The 19547-nt window shown below is 43.1% G+C and overlaps 2 protein-coding genes across 5 annotated transcripts in view; one reads left to right on the top strand and one right to left on the bottom strand.

Annotated features, from left to right (window-relative positions):
• Nucleotides 1-339: 339 nt before the first annotated feature.
• Nucleotides 340-6021, top strand: LOC142575158 (transmembrane protein 222). The gene is made up of 5 exons (XM_075684231.1): nucleotides 340-735; nucleotides 1235-1319; nucleotides 1375-1406; nucleotides 1462-1555; nucleotides 5677-6021. Exons 1-5 carry the CDS (start codon nucleotides 650-652, stop codon nucleotides 5809-5811), a joined length of 432 nt encoding a protein of 143 aa, XP_075540346.1. The 5' UTR covers nucleotides 340-649; the 3' UTR covers nucleotides 5812-6021.
• Vps11 (vacuolar protein sorting 11) overlaps nucleotides 5230-19547 on the bottom strand; it is a 133864-nt gene continuing 119546 nt past the window's right edge. For all 4 annotated transcript variants that reach the window (XM_075684227.1, XM_075684226.1, XM_075684228.1 and 1 more), the window contains 2 exons: nucleotides 7298-7463; nucleotides 5230-5874 (listed from right to left, as the gene is read on the bottom strand). In XM_075684227.1, coding sequence (XP_075540342.1) covers nucleotides 7323-7463 — 141 coding nt within the window. In that variant the 3' untranslated portion in view covers nucleotides 5230-5874; nucleotides 7298-7322. The remainder of the gene's footprint in view (nucleotides 5875-7297; nucleotides 7464-19547) is intronic.

Genomic DNA, 19547 nt, shown 5'->3' with positions numbered 1-19547 from the left:
TTGTTTCCATCCCCCTGTACTTGTGGGTTGTATAGTTGTGTAAATTGGTTGTATAAACCCCTGTTGCCCTTCATTTTTGCTCCCTCCTGTCTTGCGGGTCGTTTGTTTACTGTTTCGTTTACTTATGTTTTGTTTTTGTTTTTCTGAATATTTGGCTGCGCGTGTTCAAAAAAAAGATTTTGCGCTTGACGCTTAACTGTTCTTGCTCAATTTTTGCAGAACGATTGCAATTTGACGTCGACTTCGTTTAGTATAACACTTGGCACGATTAGTCGCCTGTTTTTAAGACAAAAATGATAAACTGTTTTCGTGTATAGGAAAAATGGCGTCTGAGAAGCCGGCCTTGGTGACGCAGACATGTTAAGCTCCAAACGCCGCTAAGTTGGTTCTTTATTCTATGGCAACACATCGCGGCAAACCGTTCAAGAAAACCCTAGTATTTAAAAAAAAGGTTTCGTAGGCTAGTTAATTCCGCAATCTACAGACAACCACAGAACTACTAGCCTCTATAGAACTACTGAATAGCCTGCACAACAGCGACATCACCTACAGCAGCTGATGGTTGCCGCAGCTTTCGTACAAAATTCCGTAGCCGGTGTTTAAGACGCATATACCTGAATATCGGAGCTTACTTAGCAACTTGACGAGCATGAAGATAAGCCCGAAGCCCTCCATTGATTTCAACCGCGACCGTTTTCCATTCTGTATCGTGTGGACACCGATTCCTTGTCTGACGTGAGTTGGTTTCAGTTAAGGGACCTGTCAATTGTGCATGAGTTGTGTCGTACCAGTGACTCGGTCGTACTTATGTAGACCGAACCATTGATCAAACTCACTTCAGGCCGAACGTTGCTGAACGGTCATCTTCAAGCACTCTTGAACTTCGATTTAGCGTGTTTTCGGTGACGGGACATCTTCGATTAGGAAGCTCGATAGGGAACGAGAGAGTCCATCCGACAGGTAGCACTTACGGCTGGGTCACGTTTGTGCGGGTTGCGTCGTACGGCGGTTAAGTGCTTTCATTCCGGTCACTCTAAGCTCGTGTCGTTCTTGCTGCAAGCGCTGGTGTCCTATTTTGGACTCGAATACTTATTAGCAACTTACCTATAGATAGCAGTAGTACAAATGCACATGTTTAAAGCTTGACGGGCCATCTATTCTGTTTTTGTCATGATTTGTGGGATTAAAAAGCTGTATCACGGGTTCAACAAAACCTGTCTTCGTTACTGTGCAGGTGGCTTTGTCCCTTGATAGGCCACATGGGCATCTGCATGTCCACTGGTATTATACGGGACTTCGCAGGACCGTACTACGTATCTGTAAGTCTGGCACAAGTAGGCATAGCGAATATCACTTACTTTGGATTCCTTGCAGGAGGACAACATGGCCTTTGGCCGGCCTGCAAAGTAAGCCTGTGCATGGTGAAGCTCGTGCCATGCAATTGAAACATGTCTGATGCAGGTACTGGATGCTGGATCCTAGCAAAGCAAGGGATGGAGTTCAGGGCTGGGACAGGGGCGTTGTTGAAGGCTCGGAGGAGTACAGAGGCCACATGGTGGGCATGCTCAACATCAAGCTTACACAAGAGAAAGCAGTGGTACTATCGCGGCCTTTAGGGAAGGGAATATGCTAACATGTGGCAAAAAGCCTTGCCCGGTGAAGGTGCGCTGTGGCCAAGATTGAAAGCTAGAGGAAGTGCTGTTTTGTCAGCTACAGGCAAATCTAGTAGGCCATCAAGAATGAAGTGCACTATGCTGTGCATTCACACGTCAGTATCAATTCATGCTTCGTATTGCAAGTAGAACCAGTCATTCATCTCACAATTTTGCACACCGATGTTTGCTGCTTCATGTAAGCAAAAGATAGCATCAATTGCCATTGGTCCGGTTCAAGCACGACATACTTCAGTAACGGGCATATGCAAGCTAATTGAAAGGAACATTAATTGGCATAAAGATGGCATCAGCAGATTGAGAAGACTGTGCTGCTTTTTCAATTTTTCTAAATTTGGCCACAGTGCATCATCAGTGCCATTCGAGGCTACCCACCACACGATCCCTTTTGTATGTCTTGCAATGCATTGAACATAAAAGCTATTTGCTAATCTTTCTCCATAACAGCGCCAGTTCACTTCCTGTGAATTTTAAAACCTGACTAAGACGTCACCCTTTCCAGCATCGCAATTTATGCACCTGGATAGTACCAGTGGTGGAACAGGGAAAAAACCCTTTGGAGCAGCTTTTTTCGCAAGAAAAATATGCGTTAATAGCAGACATATTGGTTTCTGTAGCACATACCTTTAGATCATTACATGAGCTGCAAGGACTACTAGCCCCCTACACCTTTCCAGCTGAACCCAAAATGCTACAAGAAAATGTTTAATTACAGTCTAAGAGATGGCAGAACATAGAAACAGATTTTTTTACACATATTCAAGAGCCACACATGAATATTAAATAACTGTTGATGCCTTTGTCAGGTTAATGTAATCTTTCATTTTTCTTCTTTTGCTCTGAGTGCCTCCTTGTTTCAAAGAGTGACAACTTCTGTCCCTGCAATCTGAGAGCTTGACCAGTCCGAGGTCAGAAAAGCATTTCGCTTTGATTTATTTTGCAAGGAGTAATCCCGCATTACCCAGCATCTTCTTGGCTGAGTTAATTTCCTTTTGCAGCCTTCTGCTGAAGTGTATAGTTCGCTAGAGACATTGAATTGAAATCTGGGGAATTAGGTGCCAAAACCACAATTTGATTGAGGCACACCATAGTGGGGGACTCCAGATTAATTTTGACTACTTGGGAATCTTTAGCATGCCCCCAATGCATAGGACACTCGCATTTTTGCATTTCCCCTCCATCGAAATGCAGCCGCCATGGCTGGAATAAGATCCCGCGACCATGTGCTTAGCAGCACAACACCATAGCCACTAAGCCACCACGATGGGTGTACCGGAAACATCATGCGCTGCTTCCCTTGCATGTGACTACACCAAAGCCTTGTCTTCCAGTATCGTTTGTGCAAACCTTTGTCTGCTTTGATCTGGCCCTGGGTCAGGGGAATCTCTTGGATCTTATGGAAACTTTTCTCAATACAACATTATAGAGCAGAGACCATTGATACTGGCTATTGAAAGACTGGCTCGCTCTTGCATCACATTTATTTTTACCAAAGACCCTCTCTACAACCATATTTCCATGTGACAGGTTGGAAAAACTTTCACAAATGTGCACAGCAAGTACCCCGCCCTATCAACCAAGCTTAGATGAAGAATCAACAAGAACGGAATCCACAATTTCCATCATCACGCCGCTAAATGCATCATCAGCTTTATGACTGTAATCTATAGGCGTTCTATTTGCTATAGGCGTTCCTTAGCTAAGTTCCTCAGAATATTTATTTGAGAAGTTTCATCAGAAACAAAGTTTCATATTCCAAAAAATGGGCGGAAACACCTGAAGCCATTGGGCACAGTGTTATCTAGCGGAAATCTAGAAAGCAGACACTGAGCAGCAGGTACATTGCATGAAGCCAAATGGTTTTTTTTTCCCTCTAACAATGCAACAGCCTGCTTTGTTCATTTGTTGTTTTTTCCAACCCAAGCACAGCAAGCATAACCAATGCAGAATCATAACTGGATGTGCTGATTTTCCCCCAGACATGCATGAATGCATTAAACAAGTTGCAGTTTCTTTTTTACAATCACTACTGCCAGGCCTATACAAAACCCTCCAGGACCCCTTCTAGCGCGGACATGGCACAATTTTGCCTAAAATCTGACTTTCGTAGCAGCGGAGTATAGCAGTTTTGGTGTGATGTTCCAGCACTGTAGCACAGAGATACTGATGTTAATGCAAAACATTTCAGCCAACCCTTGCATAGTTTCACATAGTTTACATAGTTTCTGCATCTTGTTTATGGACATTTACTTCCATGCACAGGAACATGCCACCTATTGGCTAAACTGGTTCTTTCCACTCGTATAACACTTGTAAACAACTGCCCTTGTAACAACAAGAGATCTAGATCCACTGCATTGCCTTTGCAGTAGATTTTGCAGGAACATTTAAGGATGTTGCAAAATTACAGGAAAACTTTGTTTATACTTGCATGGCTATTGTGAAGAATTTTACCTAGCTGCATCGACTTAACATGGCGCCTTAAATTCAGAAGTTTTTTCCATAAAGGATTCGTAGGTGTTAATGCTTACAAACTTGCTTTATATAGCATGCCTTTTACATGCGTACATGTTTACTTTAGTGGCTGCCAGTGACAACTAAAACTTGGCATAGCCATTTCCTCTGCTGGACAGGTAGCAAAGAGCAGCTTGTTAATTTGATGACATGGCCCTCCAAAGGTAATCAATAGTGTAGCTGCCAAGCACTAAATTCTCCTGGAATTGCATAAGCTTCAAACCATTTATTTTGGAGAACCTCCTTTGATCAAGAATGTTTGATCAAATGACTGATTTTAATATACAACTGGGTAAAACTTTGTGCTTGTCAGGTAGAAAAAGAGGAATAGCATGGTTCAAGGTGGATTTGTTTCAATACATTGCATTGGTCTTTGTCACATATTGTGTGTATAGAGGAAAGGTTGTGTAAGCACAGACCCTTGCACAGTGCCATGTTACGCACTTCTCACGCTTGTACAACTGGATTAGTGATCACATAGTATGACAGAACACTTGTTCAATTGGAATTCAATTCAGCTTGTTGCCATGTTTGAAGTTGCTATATAATTAAGTGCACTTTACACTGTACAGACTGGCAAAGCCAGGCAAGTGGAACTGCCCATTTATAGCTACAGGTATGCTGGCCACTTTGCAGGCAACTTTCTGCACATGTGATGTTGTCACGGGTTGTGGTCAGTGCTGGTGGCCCCACAAGACAAACATTTATCGAGGTGAAAATGTGCCCACATAACTAAATACAATTGGCTTGGGAACAGCAATCGCGAGCACAGGTGGTGGTCGATGAGTAGAGCGTCACTTACGTGTGGCTGGTATTTAAAGGTTGCCATTATAGCGAGATATGCAAGTTGCACAGCCTGATATAGCGGGCACGTAGAAAATAAGCTGGTATCGTGGTTGCTTCACAAAAATGTTTGAATAGGATAACAATCGTCACCCAAGGACTAAGCTGGCAAGCCCAAAAGGTGCGTGGCCTTGTATAGATAAGCGACATAAAAAGGTACTTTCATGACCTCTACCAAGAAGCAGACAGTAAATTTAAAGTGCTTTCAGTTATTTATTCGCAACAAGTGTACAAAAAAAAATAAAGAAAGAAATTGAAGCTGAAAGTGCAGATGAGCTCAAACATAGTAATCAAACATGCAGAGGTACTAAATTGCAGGTAGCCCCCTTATTATACTGTAAGTCTTGTAGGATACAGTGACGTACACTTATGAAGAGAGCTCATGCTGTGTACTACTAGTCTGTAGTTCTCGTTTTCTACATAAACACTTTTGTACAGAATTCCAATGCACGTGTGTTGGTTCATGTGTTTGAAGCTCAAGAACTGGTAGCAGAGACTTCCAGGTTTGCTCTGGTGGATTGGACATATTGCTCTTGATGTTCAAGGTTTGCCTTGGCTTTCAGTCTCTCTGTGCCCAGGCAGGCATTGTGTGTGATGTTCCACCATAGCACAACAGGGCTAGCCAGACCCTACTCTGTCCATGCAGCACAACCTCTTCTGTGACAACTGCCACTCGCACGTCGCTCGCTGCCTCAACCTGATGCAGTATGATGGCAGCACAAGGTGGAACATGGTCAAACTGGCACTCATGATGCCGTTGCACTCCAAATATGTCAGGTGAGTACTTGATGGATTGCCTCGGGGCCTCGCAAATGCCACCAGCATTGTTCTGATGGCTAACCACCTGCAAAAAAAAAAAAAAAAGGACAAATGTGTTGTCTTCACCCTAGGTTAAGCATTGATACCACGGGTAATAGCTTTCGTAATTTGGTTGATTCACAATTTTGAAAAAAAAAAAGCACCACAATACCAACCTTTCAATTTATAAAAGTGTAGCTCAAAGCATAAATATTTCTGTGCATCGGCAACAGGCAAAGCATGTGCTAAGAAAAGCAAAGTATTACATTCAAGTGCAAATGTATGTTTGTAATTTGACTTTTATTATAGTGTAAAAAAAGGTATACTTGATACAGTGATTCACAGTGTATATATTACATAATTTGTTTCTAATTTCACTTTTAAAATTTAGTAATGTTTGTTTCATTCTCAATACTTTCAATCTGTAGTAAACAGCACCGACTGCACTTTGCAAAGAAAACAATAAACAATCTATTCCTTATTCTAAAGGAGCTGAATTGCGCCCCAGCCATTTCTGCAGCTTAATTGGGGCACAAGGACCAACTAATGTTGAATTCCAATGGCGGAGTCGGAGCAAGTTTTTCTGCTCGTTTCGGAGCAAGTTTGTTCCAGTGAAAGAGTAAGGTGTTCCAATGAGAGAGTCTGAGGGGATTCAGAGTGGGAGTCACTCCGTGGAGCAGAAAAATAAAAGATGCTCCGCCAAAATCGGCGGAGTGGACCGGAACTCTGCGTGACATATTTCCTTTATCACGTTTGTCTGCTGGGAGTCGCCACCGGTCACGACTCGCGAGGAAGCAAAAGCAGCTGCACTCTTGGCAAGATATCCATTTTGCACTTTTAAAAAACATGTGAACGGCGCGGAAGAGACAAATGACCGGTGCGGCGGTGCTGGGAGCAAACAGCGGAAGGAAACGACAACACGCAAGGTATCCTGGGTAACTCGGTGATGGAACTTCCGCTTCCGCCTTGCTCCGGCGGCGCAGGTTGTGTTCCACTTACGGATCTGGAGGCATTGCTCTGCGCCAGAGTCGAGTGCTCGCTCGCGGAGTCCGTCGGCTGCTCTGACTTCGCCATTGGAATTCAACATAAGCCATCACTGCACTCACGTCACATAATCAAAATGTGCTTGCTGCTTGCTTTTCTTTCTTTCTTTTTCATTTTTGCACAGCACTATGTAGCCACTGTGTCAGGACTTTCAAGTCTTGACAGTGAAATGTTTCACTGCACGGATGGCAAATTAAGGTCCCTTGTAAATGGCAGCACACAAAGAAAGCTACACTTTTTTTTTCTGTGAGTGAACACACTTGCTACCGCCATCCACCTGCACACAAGAAATGCAGGTGGATGAATTGGCGGGAAAACAAGGCATCACATGATGCAGCTGCTGTCATGAGGCCTGGTTTTGCTCAACCCGGCGTATGCGCTCTACCACTTCTAGTCCTATGCAGTGATCAACATATGTAGCATACTTTCCATGCAGCACATGGGCTGTGATCAAGACCTGGCTGCCCTCAGTTCTACTGCTGGTGGGCCTGCTGCTGCTGCTGTGGCTGGTGCCAGCAGCGTGAGTCGTTGAAACAGGCCCCGGCCTAGGTAGTCAGCCACTACAGAGAAGCCATCCTCCGAGCGCTCCAGCTGCAGCATCAGAAGAACCACAGGAACATGTTTTGCTTTTTGTACATTGACACGGGCTGCAACTATGGCAAGTTTAGCTAGCGCAAACAATAACATGTGAGCAGTCTGCCTGGCCTTTGAAATTTTGGACACTTGAACTGTTTCCCTAAGTGTCTCACAGCAGCCTCTGTACGAAGTTGAAGTTGCGGACCTCTGGAAGTGTCTTTACCATGTGCCAATCAATTCTGTGGACATCAGAGTTTTCCTTTCAGGAGTAACAAAAGTTCCAAGAAAGTGCCCCCTGTAAGCTTGAAGATAATTGAGAGAGATTAGAGAAGGGGGCACCTACACAACTCTGCACCAAAATTTGAACCAGTGGCAAGAGAATTTTCCATTGTCTTCCAAAATGTGCACGAGGTACTTGCATGACTGGGGACTTTGAATTTCACAGTACACATAAACACGGGGAAGGCGGGAGATGGTAATTCAAGACGATGAGCAGAATGAGAACAAGGTGAAAGCAAAAGCCAACATTTTGACAAGTGGACATATGTCGCCTTGAAGAAGACAAGTCCACTTGTCGAAACATTGGCGCCTGCTTTCACCTTGTTCTCGTTTCGCTCATAGTACACATAATGATGCCACAGCTCTTTTACGTTTGTTGCCCTTCTCTGGCAACAAAGCTTACATTAGCATAGTGTTTTATGGGACCATCTGGCCATTGCATCATCAACAGGAAGGCTGTGAACTCACTCATTGTCCACACAATAAAACAATAAATCTATGTCAGCAGCCCTCCCTTGTTTATGCACCGCCATCTTGCCAGTCGTCCTTCGACTGCATTGACACCAGCTACGTTAACTGTGGTCGTCGTAGGATTTCCTTTGCAGGCATATCTTCTGAAACGTGGCAATGCTGTGTAACAACACAGCTGTACACTAGAAAAGGTGCTCATTCTTAAGAAGCAATGTTACAATATATTGTGGCGTGTATTTCTATTCTAGTAAACTTAAAGGAATAATTAGCACACATCGCTGCCTTGTTTTTACTTGAATTTCACAGCAATATTGAATTTATGAAATCTCCATTTTTCAGTGGAGCACTCCACATTTTTGTGTCCAGCACCTATAGAAAAATCGATACCGTAAGCGCACTTCGCCATTGCAAAAGTTCGCTTCTCCGAAGGCGCCGGCTTTCACTGCCTGTCGAGTATGAACCAGTACAAACGATTCTAAGTGTTTTATTGAGCAATGCAATATCAGAAATGCTGTCTTAGCGCGAAGTATGGGTGAGGACAGAGCAGCAACAGTGAGTGCTAAATCATTTAAAATTGTTAGAACATAGATGCAAGTCCCTGCATGCAATGAGAATTCACTGCTTGTGAGCTTTCTATTGATGAAGTCGAAAAGCTTTTCTTGCATTTTTCTCTCCTTCTCTAAACTGACAGCCACTCTACATATTTCACTAAATGATAACTGTGTGTACTTAGAATCAAGCAAGAAAAAGCAGACAACAAAGCATTTTCTCTGCCCTGCTGGTATTCCAGATCCATTCTTCCTGTTCTTTTTTTTGTTTAAGCATCTGATGCCTTTATGCATCTTGCTATTTTTAACACATCCTGGCATGCAGCACGTGAACTGAACCATCTCCAAGCTGGAATGGGTTGAATCACTCAAGAAAACGGGAAATAAAGCCGCAGTTTAGCCCAAAAGGTGAAGCATCGAACGCGATAGCAAATTAGTAGACAGCTATACGAAGTAAGGATAGTAGTCTTATTCGCCGTATAAACTTGTAAACACTCGCTTACTAACTAAATTAATAAGCCTGGTGTCAGCGCGCACAGGCAAACATGCACACATCACACTCAATGACCATGGACACTTGCTGTCAAAACACTGGCATGAGGAAGCACGGCAGCAGCAGCAGCGAGTGAAGTGACCTTCATGCTGTCTATCGCTTCAATGCAAATTGAGTGGCGAGAACACAGCACATGCAAAGCTAACAGCTGTCGGTCCACCTAGACTCTGTCTCCAAAACAGATTGCTTTCAAGATAAAGACCTGCACAACCGTGCATTGCTGCCAAAGTATAACGGCCCCTCTACCTTCCCTTCCATTGGTTGGTTCCTTGTGTATGACAGAAGACTGTGTGCTTCCTGCCCACTTCCTCGCAAATGCAAGAGATTGAGCTGCAATTGTTGGCTCACCGTCACACCCAGCGACGGTGTTATTGCCCATGGACTTTATACGGAACATCACGGTGATGACAATGGCAAAAATATGCCTGGGGTGCCCATATAATTGCTATCGCAATAAAGAAAAATTCCCAATGTCCAGCTGCTGATACGAAGGCTGTAATATGGGGACTGCAAAGGCGGTGACAGTGACTATTGTGACCGCAAGGCACTGAGCAGGGCTGCCACAGTGCAGTGAAACTGCTCATGATATTGACGTAGTACTCTGTAGTATTGCAGTGCACTTATGCTAGCCTTTAAGAAACATGGCTAGAGTGACAGCCATGCGGGCAATTCATCAGTGACCGAGAGCACTGACATCAAAGCAGCGGGAGACTCAGTGGGAAAAGCATGCATGGAACTGCACTACTGAAACGCCGTTCACCATCTTTCAGATCAACATGGTGATGACCTAGACAGCCTGGATGAAACCTCTCCAGCTCTGCTGACTAAAGGACAATGTTGTACCTGCGCACCGTCGGTGCTACAACTATAACAGCAACACAGTGGAACTACTTCGGCGCAGAGCAGCGGGCGACTCAGTGAGAAAAGTACGCATGGAAGTGCGCTGCTAAAATGCCATTCACCATCTTTCAGGTGTTTGATTCTGGTGCTTTCTTTCACTTACCTCATCTGAGTCGTTCGCTGCTCTGGTTCTACAATGGGAGATAAGGCACCTAGCACCATCAAGAAATTAGCAAAGATTGTTCAGGACATGTCATCTAAGCTTGACAAAATTGAAACAATCAGTAAAGACCTTGACGACATCAAGGCAGCCACTGTGTATATTAGCAGCTCCTTTGATGATTTTATGCCCTAGCTTGAAAGTGCTTGCACAGATCTGAAGTCTTTAAAAGATGACAATGACCAAACGAAAAAAGAAAACTTGCAACTAAAGTAAGAACCTGCTGCTACAAAGAAAGATGTGGTGGGCCTGAAACAATACAGTAGAGCGAATGAACTTAAAAATTAAGGGTCTTCCTGTCACGGTCGGCGAGAACCTTGAGAATGCCATACAGGCACTTGGAACTAAACTTGGTGTGGAAGTCTCTTCCTCAAGCATTGATGTTGCTCATCACGTTTTGACCAAAAAAACATGAAATGCAACATTGTTCTCCAGTTCGCATCCCGCAAAATCTGTGACAAACTGCTTCAACTGGCTAAAAGGAACAAACTTTCAACTACTAGCTTGGGATTCCAAGAGGACAATCCTATATACATTAATGGGGACCTGTGTCTGGAATTGCAGTTCTTGCTTGGAATCAAAGAAGGAAGGCTAAGGATTGGAAGTTCTCATGGGTTTCCAATGGGAAAATTCTATAAACGAAGACTAAAAGCTCATCTATCATTCAAATCATAAGAAGCCAACAAACACTGACACCAACCACTGACACCAATATCCAACAAACACTGACACCAATGTCCTTGGAGTCAGTATTTGTTGGCTTCTTATGATATGAGTGATAAAAATCGGGTCCCTCGGTTAATCCCTTTCTTCTCGTCTAGTCATTCAAGTAACTTCGGAGCAAGACTTAAATTGTGTGATTTAGTAGCCTTACTCTATGTAATCCGATTCCAGAAATGTGTCGTGTATCGTACTTAACACTGCATGTTCAGCTACACAATCTGAAGATACTACACTGGAATATTAAAAGCATAAATAAGAACACTGATCTCTACTGGTTTTATTATCTTCCCTTTCGTTTGAGTATGACATCCTTACATTGTTAGAAACGTGGTTGAACCCTAATAAATTCATTAACATACCAAATTTTCATTCCATTTATCTCTCGCGACCGACGAAGGCTCATGGCGGAGGAGTTGCATATATATAAACAAGAGTATTTCTTTTAAGCACTGCCCAAAACTGACATGCCAAGTTCCTGAGGCACATGATTTCTTATTCCTCGAAATAAGCTCACCGTGGGTATTCTATACCATTCGCCAAGTTCACACATTAGCCTTTTTTAGATGCCTCAAAACCTGCCTTGCAATTTTTTTGCTTCTATGAATAAATCTGATATTATATGTGGCAACTTAAACCTTGACACTTTAAATGAAAACAGTACACCGTACCTGAACCTTACTGAATCGAATGGGTTTTTTAATCAAATAAAGCAACCAACTCAAGTTACCCCCAGCACCACTCATAGACCACATTACTGTATATATAATTTTGGTAGTTCACTGGCTATCTGTGGTGCTACTGATGCAGACATTTCAGATCATTTTCTCGTGTAATTACAACAGTGGATCACAACATGCTTGCATATACGCAGTCTACAGATAAATGTTCAGAACAATATAAATATTAATAAAGAATTTCACCACCTGATTAATGTTATCACATCCTGTCTTAAAGAAACAATTACTCATGCTGGGTCTTATTATTCTCACCTGACATGTCCGTGGGTAACAACTAAGGTTTTGTCTGCTATACAAACAAAAGACAAGTGGTATAGAAAACATAAGGAATTTATAGTCAACGAGTACTATTGTAGCCAGTATAAAATACGCAGAAATAAAACTCTAACCCTCCTTCGAAAATGTATAAAGCGTTACCAAACCAACTTTGTTGACAATAACCGACATGCTCCTTGAAAGACGTGGAAAATAGTGAACACAGTTAATTAAAATTCCTGGCAAGGATCATGCACTATTAGCAGAAATTATCCCACCTATAAGAATCACAGAAAGCCCTGCTGAAGAATTTAATCAATATTTTTGTAATATAGGACCCACTCTTACGAAACAGCTTACCACACACGAAATCCCTAAGCTCCCAGCTCCTATACTTCATTCATTTGTATGGCATTACTCATGACGAAATAATTTCTACTGTCAAAACAATGACGGGAGGAAGATCATCGGGTGTAGATAAAATCCCCCTTTTTATCATTACGCCACATATGAGGAGCTCAGTGAGCATTTCACAAAATTATTTAACATATCCTTTTATATGGCTACGTATCCGGACACTTTCAAAGTAGCTCAAGTCACTCCTATATACAAGTGCGGAAGTAAAGGTGACATTGGAAACTACCGACCAATATCAATACTTAGTGTCCTTAACATGGCATTTGAAAAATTATTGGTTAAATGTTTCACTCGTTCTCTAGATAAATATAAAATCTAGTAGATAACCAACATGGGTTTTGTAAATACAGATTAACATCCATGGCTGAACGGTGCGAGTGAATTTATTAACAAAGCATTTGATACTGTCAATCATGACATACTGTTATCAAAACTGGAATGGCATGGATTAAGAGGCCCAGCTAAACAGTTACTTCCCAGCTATCTGTCTCTCTGACCGACATCAATGTGTTAAAATAGATAGGTCTGTATTTAATGTTCATTCAATCCTGTGTGGCATGCCTCAGGGCTCAGTGCTGGGACCATTACTCTTTTCTTTATATATAAAGGATCTGCCAAATGCTCTGAATTACAGCCATATTATTATGTACGCAAACGGCACAGCTCTTCTTTTTTCCAGTCAGGAAATTGAAATGGTATAAAGTCACGCTAATAGGAATCTTTCTGAGATATAGCAATGGTTCTTACAGAATAAATTGACAATAAATACATCAAGAACTAAGTACATCGTTTTCTCTAGTCCTTACAAAATCTAAAACAGTTTAACTGACCTACGAATTGACACAAGCCTCTTCGAATGGGTTGATAGGTAGGTATATCTCAGCATAACTCTCGATTCAACTTTTAACCTTAATCCTCATATACTACGAGTAAGCAGTAAGCTAAGCTACGCTTGTTTTGTCTTAATAAAAGCTCGAAAGTTTTTTCCACTTTGTACGCTGAAAAATCTGTATTATTGCCTTTTTTTGCAGCCACATGATTTACTATATAGAGCTTTGGGGGCTTGCATATAACACGTATTTAAACCAAATAATCATACTACAAAAAAGAGCCCTTGGTATAATTACACAGTAAATTTGCAGATAGATCCGCTCCACTCTTGGGTGATTTAAGCATTACACCGTTCTTTGCTATGAGGGGTTACAAGCTGGCTAGTGTGATCACACACATATTAAATTACAACATCCCACTACCATCATCTGCTTTTGTCTATCTACCTCGTCCACCAAAAAATTTTTTCAACTGTTGATTTAACCTTCCAAGTGTTAAAAATGTTTGTGGTAAAACTATTGTCTATGCTGCTGCCATAATATGGAACTACTGTAAGTACCTACAAACATAAAGACACGTCATGTTTTAATTGCCGATATCAAAAAGTTCTTCAGAAGAGATCAATACACAAATCCATTGTAAACTTTTCTTTTTTGTTAGTGTTATGTAAGTTCTTGTGGGTCTTAATTTTTGCTTTCATTTGCAATGATTGTATAACTTTGTTGCACACGAAATTGATGTGCAATATTGAGTTGTCTCGCTACCGTATCTAGCGCTTCTCGCGAGGGCCCAGATGATTTACGTGTACCTTATTTTACCATTGGTTGGAACAAACTGATTTGATTTAGCATCATATTGTCACGGCACTTGTGCCTACTCATAACGTAAATAGTGTGCTGTACCAAGCAATCTTGTGTTAACAATAAAATTATCTTGAAATAATCTTGCTTCCATTCTGAAAGGACTGTCAGAGACGCTGTTGTTCCTGTGATGGTCCTCTGTTCACTAGTGTTCCCCCATTACAAGATTTAGCACGGCGACGTGATTGAGTGGGCATCTAAGCTCAACACACTGACACTTGTTGGTGAGAAACCACAGACATGGTACACAAAACCTGCATTCTTTCTTTTTATGTTATATTTGCATATGAAAAAGCTCTGAACGTAACTAATGCATAACTTAGCTTTGTATAAATGCACCTGCACAAATACACATTTTATCTCAAAAGGTCAGTCACAAACTGCATGTCTTGTGAGAAACTTGCTATTAAGATCAATCTTTTAGAGAGGCAACCACATGCACGTGATTTTCAAGCGACAGGGACAAGTGACGCAATGGGACGCAAGTGACCTTGTCACTCTGTCATGCAGTGGTGTGGCGCAGCCACATGGACGCTAGAACAGCAGCTTGGGCTTGTTGGTTTTCCATCTTGGTGTTAACAGTGCAATTAGACAGGGACACGAGACGAGAAGATGACACCACGAGTGCTGTGTCCCTGTCTAATTGCACTGTTAACATGAACACATGGACGCAACATCGCAATGACTAGTGGCAAATTGCGGCTGTTACCCATATAAGTACATTTGTACGCCTGTAAAAATGCACGGAGCAAGAAACATTTAGGAGTGGAAACTCCGCTGTTTGCGGCGACCAGAAAAAGTCACAAGCCCGCGGAGCCGTTATCGTGCTGGCGGCCTGGAAAGAAATTACCGCCGTTGAGAGCGCGCTGGAGCCGCCTGCCCGGGCGCTGCATTTTTTTTTCGCTGCGGCTTCTCCGACGCGCCGCATGGCGCCGCCACTGTATACGGCCCTGTCGGCGCATACAACAATTGTGGCCTTATCTGGTCGCCCGCGCTCGCTCGCGCTGACGGGAGTTTCCCCTCCTAAATGTCATACTCCGTGAAAAAATGTAAACATACCACAAAGCAAACATTTTAACCAGAGTGTATCACAGGGCAGACGGGCTGGAGTTTTGAATGCACTATGGCACAGCATGGTGGTGAACAAAGAGTTGGCTGGGTAGTACAGATGAGATGCCACCCTATACAGTAACGCTGGTCTCATTCATATAGTCGACTCTCGTTACAACGAACTCTGATTATCCAGCAAAAATCGTCCGTTTTATCCGAAGTCCATAATATCAGAGGTGCCTCACTTTCAGAACTTTCGTCGCAATGTCTAACAATTTTATTTAAAAGAGTGAGTGATGAACGTCCAAAGTAAAAAACAAACAAGAAAATCTCAGTTTTGCACTAAAGGCGAAGCATCGATTGTGATGGCAAATTAAGCAAGATAAGCGTGGCAGCAGCAGCGAGCAAATTGATCTTTGCACTCTCTCTCGCTTCAACACGAACTAAACATCAAAAGCACAGCACATACGAAGTAACTGGCACTGGGCGCACTTTGTCCACATTGCAGATCGCTTTCAAGATACAGCGCCCGCATGGCCGAGCCAATAACAGCAGCCACCGGAGTAGAACCCCCTCTCTTTCACTCGCCTCCCCCTCCGCCCCCTTCCCGTGCTTCATGCGCGAAAGACGGTGCACTTCCGCCCCGCTTTCCTCCCTCCCTCACGCGCAAGACATTGAGCCGTGATCGTCAGCTGACCCTCACAAGTCAGTTGCCAGCCTGTGTCGACACGGCAGAAGTCCATTTTATACGCCCGATTTTGACACAAATTGCTGCTAATTTCATCCGCTGTAGCCGATAGTCGAACTTTGTTGCATTAATAAAATAGGCAGAACAAACTAAGGTTGAAATATGGTCCGTTATATCCGAAAGTCTGTTGTATGCGGGTTCATTGTAACGAGCATAGACTGTATTGTGTGTTGTTTTGAGCTACCTGCGCAGGTTTTCAGACTCAAAAAGTGCACGAAACATACATGCGACGTGCATTACTGCCTGTAACGGAAGTCATGGAAAGCAGGCGCTCCTTGCTTCGAAATACTGTGCCAATGATGGGTGGACCTGGCAACTACAGAGAGCAGCGCGTGCTCTCCAAGCAATGAAATTGGCCGGGTAATACAAGTTGCAGCTCTCCATATTGAGTTACACACTGTGCCAGTCTCGCTTGCTTGGTTTGTGTTCACAACACACTTCTTACTTAATTTGGGTGTTTACTACCGGAAAAGGCATGTTTGCTGGTAGTACACTGTGTGCCACTTCATAGAGAGTGCGCACTGTGCTTTTCTTAATCATGCAAAAGCTGGAGCAAAAATGCAGCAGAACCTTCAAAAGCATGGGCGGTGGCGGTTCTTCTTTTTTTTATATTATTTAAGAACTCCCATGCACATGAACTAACTGGACTTACGAAAATTTTTGATGATGAAGTAGCAAGGTAATTAAACGAAAGTTCATAGAGCAGTAGAAATTGCTGAGAACATGTTGCAGAGAGGACAAGTTAAACAAAATTGAATGACATGGTACAGAAAGCCAGTTACAGCATGAAGTTAAGGGAATGTAGATAAAAAGTGGTGTTTAAATTTAGTTTCATGGTCACGTTACACGCTGCTGTTTAACAAATGACTGACAAACAAATGGAATAATTGTGGCAGCACCATTCTTTCTCTACGAGAAAAATTCCTGTGCATAACCTTCGTAAAAGCATCCAGCCCAGGCCTGGCCTGTGTCTCCAATAGCTCAGCCGAGCTCCAGCTTACGAACGTCAATAGGGCGTCCGGCCGTTGGCAACATACACAAGGTTCAATGCTGTGCCGAGCACTATCTACAGATGTGCTCCAATCTGCTCTTCACACGCTCAGCATCCTGACTGTACATTGTACCCACTTTGCCTGTAAGCGCTCTTTGTGTACCTTGAACACTTGCATGAACTTCAGCTCTCTTTCTCGTGTTTGTTTTCTGTTTGCTAGCCCTGGACGCCTTAATTATAGTAATTTGATTTCTGTGTGGCTTACAGGTGGCTTCATCATTTACGATGACATTTATCATTGTGTCTTTTATTTATTTAAATAACATGAACACGAAGCCACATAGCTCTGTGACATGCATGCATGTGGTTGTGGCTTTGATAAAGTTTTGTCGGGATTCAGGTGCGCCCAGTGCCTTTGCGTCGGCATTTCACCTATTCTGCTGTCTGTACACATCCCCGTTTTTACCCGCGACAGCTGTCACGGGCGACTTCTTACATGAACCCGCTTGTGGAGGTGGCACTTGGCACTGCTGGCAGCAGCAGCCATGGCACTGGTGCCAGTATGACCAGCACGATCAGCAGACAGAGAGCAAGGGAGACCTCTCTGGGACAGCATTAGCTTACGTACACGTTTTTCCTCTCGTCCTTTTGCCACCTTTTGGGCATTGCTCGGACTTGAACTTGTCTGCAAAGCCTTGCGCCTACAGTGAGCGCTTACTTTGTGTGGGTCATTTTCCAAACGCTAAGCCAAAAAGAGGTGCCCAGTGCTCGCGCATAGTCGTACAGTGCCGAGCTGTATTTATCGGAGGACCAAGCCAACAGAGGTTGCCCTAGCTCTTGCAAGTGAGCTCACTGGTTATCGCAAGAGCACCCAGCATAGCCATGAGGGCACTGAACAGCATGTTGTTCGAAGCCATCCTCCTGCATCGGCGCACGCTAGCAGCGCCGTCTTCTCTATTTTGCACCGCTGGCACTGGCGCCCTTTTGATTCATGCAGTTCTCAGAGCCCCCCCTATTGTGGCCCAAGCATACACACAGCAGCTCGCTAAGCCTTGAATTCTGCCATTTTTTTGCTATTGCTGTTCTTTGCCACGCCCATCAAGTGGTAATAATTATGGGGTGGTAAACTGTCTGGTGTGATGAAACCGATACATTGTGTGACTGTGGCTGCCTACAAGCCCATGCCTGTGCCCAGTGGCATTACGTGCAAGCAACAGGGCACACCCAGGGTGTCGGACCACATTCAGACCATGCACCAGTACAACCTGAGGAAGCAGTCATCTGTATAATTTTGTGCTGGACGGTGGACTCTCTTCCGCAACCAAAGAAGCTCAGTTTCATGCTTAGCCTCAGTGGGCTAGCTTCTTTAGCTTTACGACCTATGCACGAGAATAAGCTGGCGCCAGCCCAGTTTGCTGCTAATCTTGTTTTGTAGTATTTTAGCGGTGCACATGTTTCTTTTGTTTATAAGTGAGTGTACTGAGTGTATTTATGCTGTGATACATGAAAGTGTTATTTATTTTTGCATGTACAGCTGTATAATCAAATTTTTGTATGTTTTGTCTTACTTGTATATAGATTTTGCGAGGACACTCAAACCTCTTGCATCCCCTTATGTTGTTTTCCCCGCACGGCTCCCGCATCTCCTGTAATCCAGATTCCCCACATAGCTAAGCACCGCTGGCAGTCAGTGTAGTGGCAGAGCAGTGGCGTAGCCAGAAATATCGTTCAGCGGGGGGGGGCTCACATTGCAGCTTAGCGTCCTCCTTTATAGAATTTGTTAAGGGATCAAATACATGAATAATAACTTTACTGCCATTGCTGAAAATGCTGCAAATGAATTCTTGAATGCTACGCACTGTCAAGACAAGTAAAATATGTGTTCATAAATAAAATAATATATTCGTATGTCCCAAAAATTGTGCCATTAATAAATGATATCAATGCTTCCATGTTATTTGTCTATTTAACAAGAAGTAAAGAAAATACCACAGGAACTTTAGTGCTATATTAGTATGACACCAGCAAAGCAACGTATGCCGCTGATATGAAACACGTAAAGGCCGTGAAATGAACAAGTTGAGGACAAATATTTTAATGAAACTTAGACATTCAAGAACCTCGTTTACATTTTTGTACATATGCAACGGCTAGGAAAAAAATCTCAATGACTCTGTCCTTCGTTCCAATGTATTGCACAGGAACAGCTGTCACCAGTCGTGTATGGTGAGTAATTGCACCGAAATTACAGTCGCAATAGAGAGCACATATAAAAATCAGGAATTCTGCAAAATATACATTTGAAATGTAAAGATACAGTGGAATATAGAAATGCGAAGCTACAGCTTGATAAAGGGCAAAAAAGTGTCACTGGAAACAGAGTTCACTGCGTGCAAAACCTCATAAGATATTTATATTTATGTGTAAGCCTCCAATAAATCTACGTATCTAAGCAAAAGTTACCGTATATAATGTGTCAAACAAGGCAAATCTACATGTTGCGCAATCACAGACTCTCAGAATCCTAAGTCACCCCCACCCCCCTATCCATCGCGTGCGACGGAACATGACGCCCT

Source organism: Dermacentor variabilis, chromosome 3 (assembly GCF_050947875.1).
Source record: "Dermacentor variabilis isolate Ectoservices chromosome 3, ASM5094787v1, whole genome shotgun sequence".
NCBI classification, from domain to species: Eukaryota; Metazoa; Arthropoda; class Arachnida; order Ixodida; family Ixodidae; genus Dermacentor; species Dermacentor variabilis.
This window is presented reverse-complemented; position numbering and strand designations above follow the sequence as displayed.

Bases quoted from the DNA above. Each gene is read 5' to 3' on its own strand.
- LOC142575158 (XM_075684231.1), top strand. From the start codon at position 650: ATGAAGATAAGCCCGAAGCCCTCCATTGATTTCAACCGCGACCGTTTT. The intron at 736-1,234 runs GTGAGTTGGTTT...GTTACTGTGCAG, and splicing joins ACACCGATTCCTTGTCTGAC to GTGGCTTTGTCCCTTGATAG. The intron at 1,407-1,461 runs GTAAGCCTGTGC...TGTCTGATGCAG, and splicing joins GCCTTTGGCCGGCCTGCAAA to GTACTGGATGCTGGATCCTA.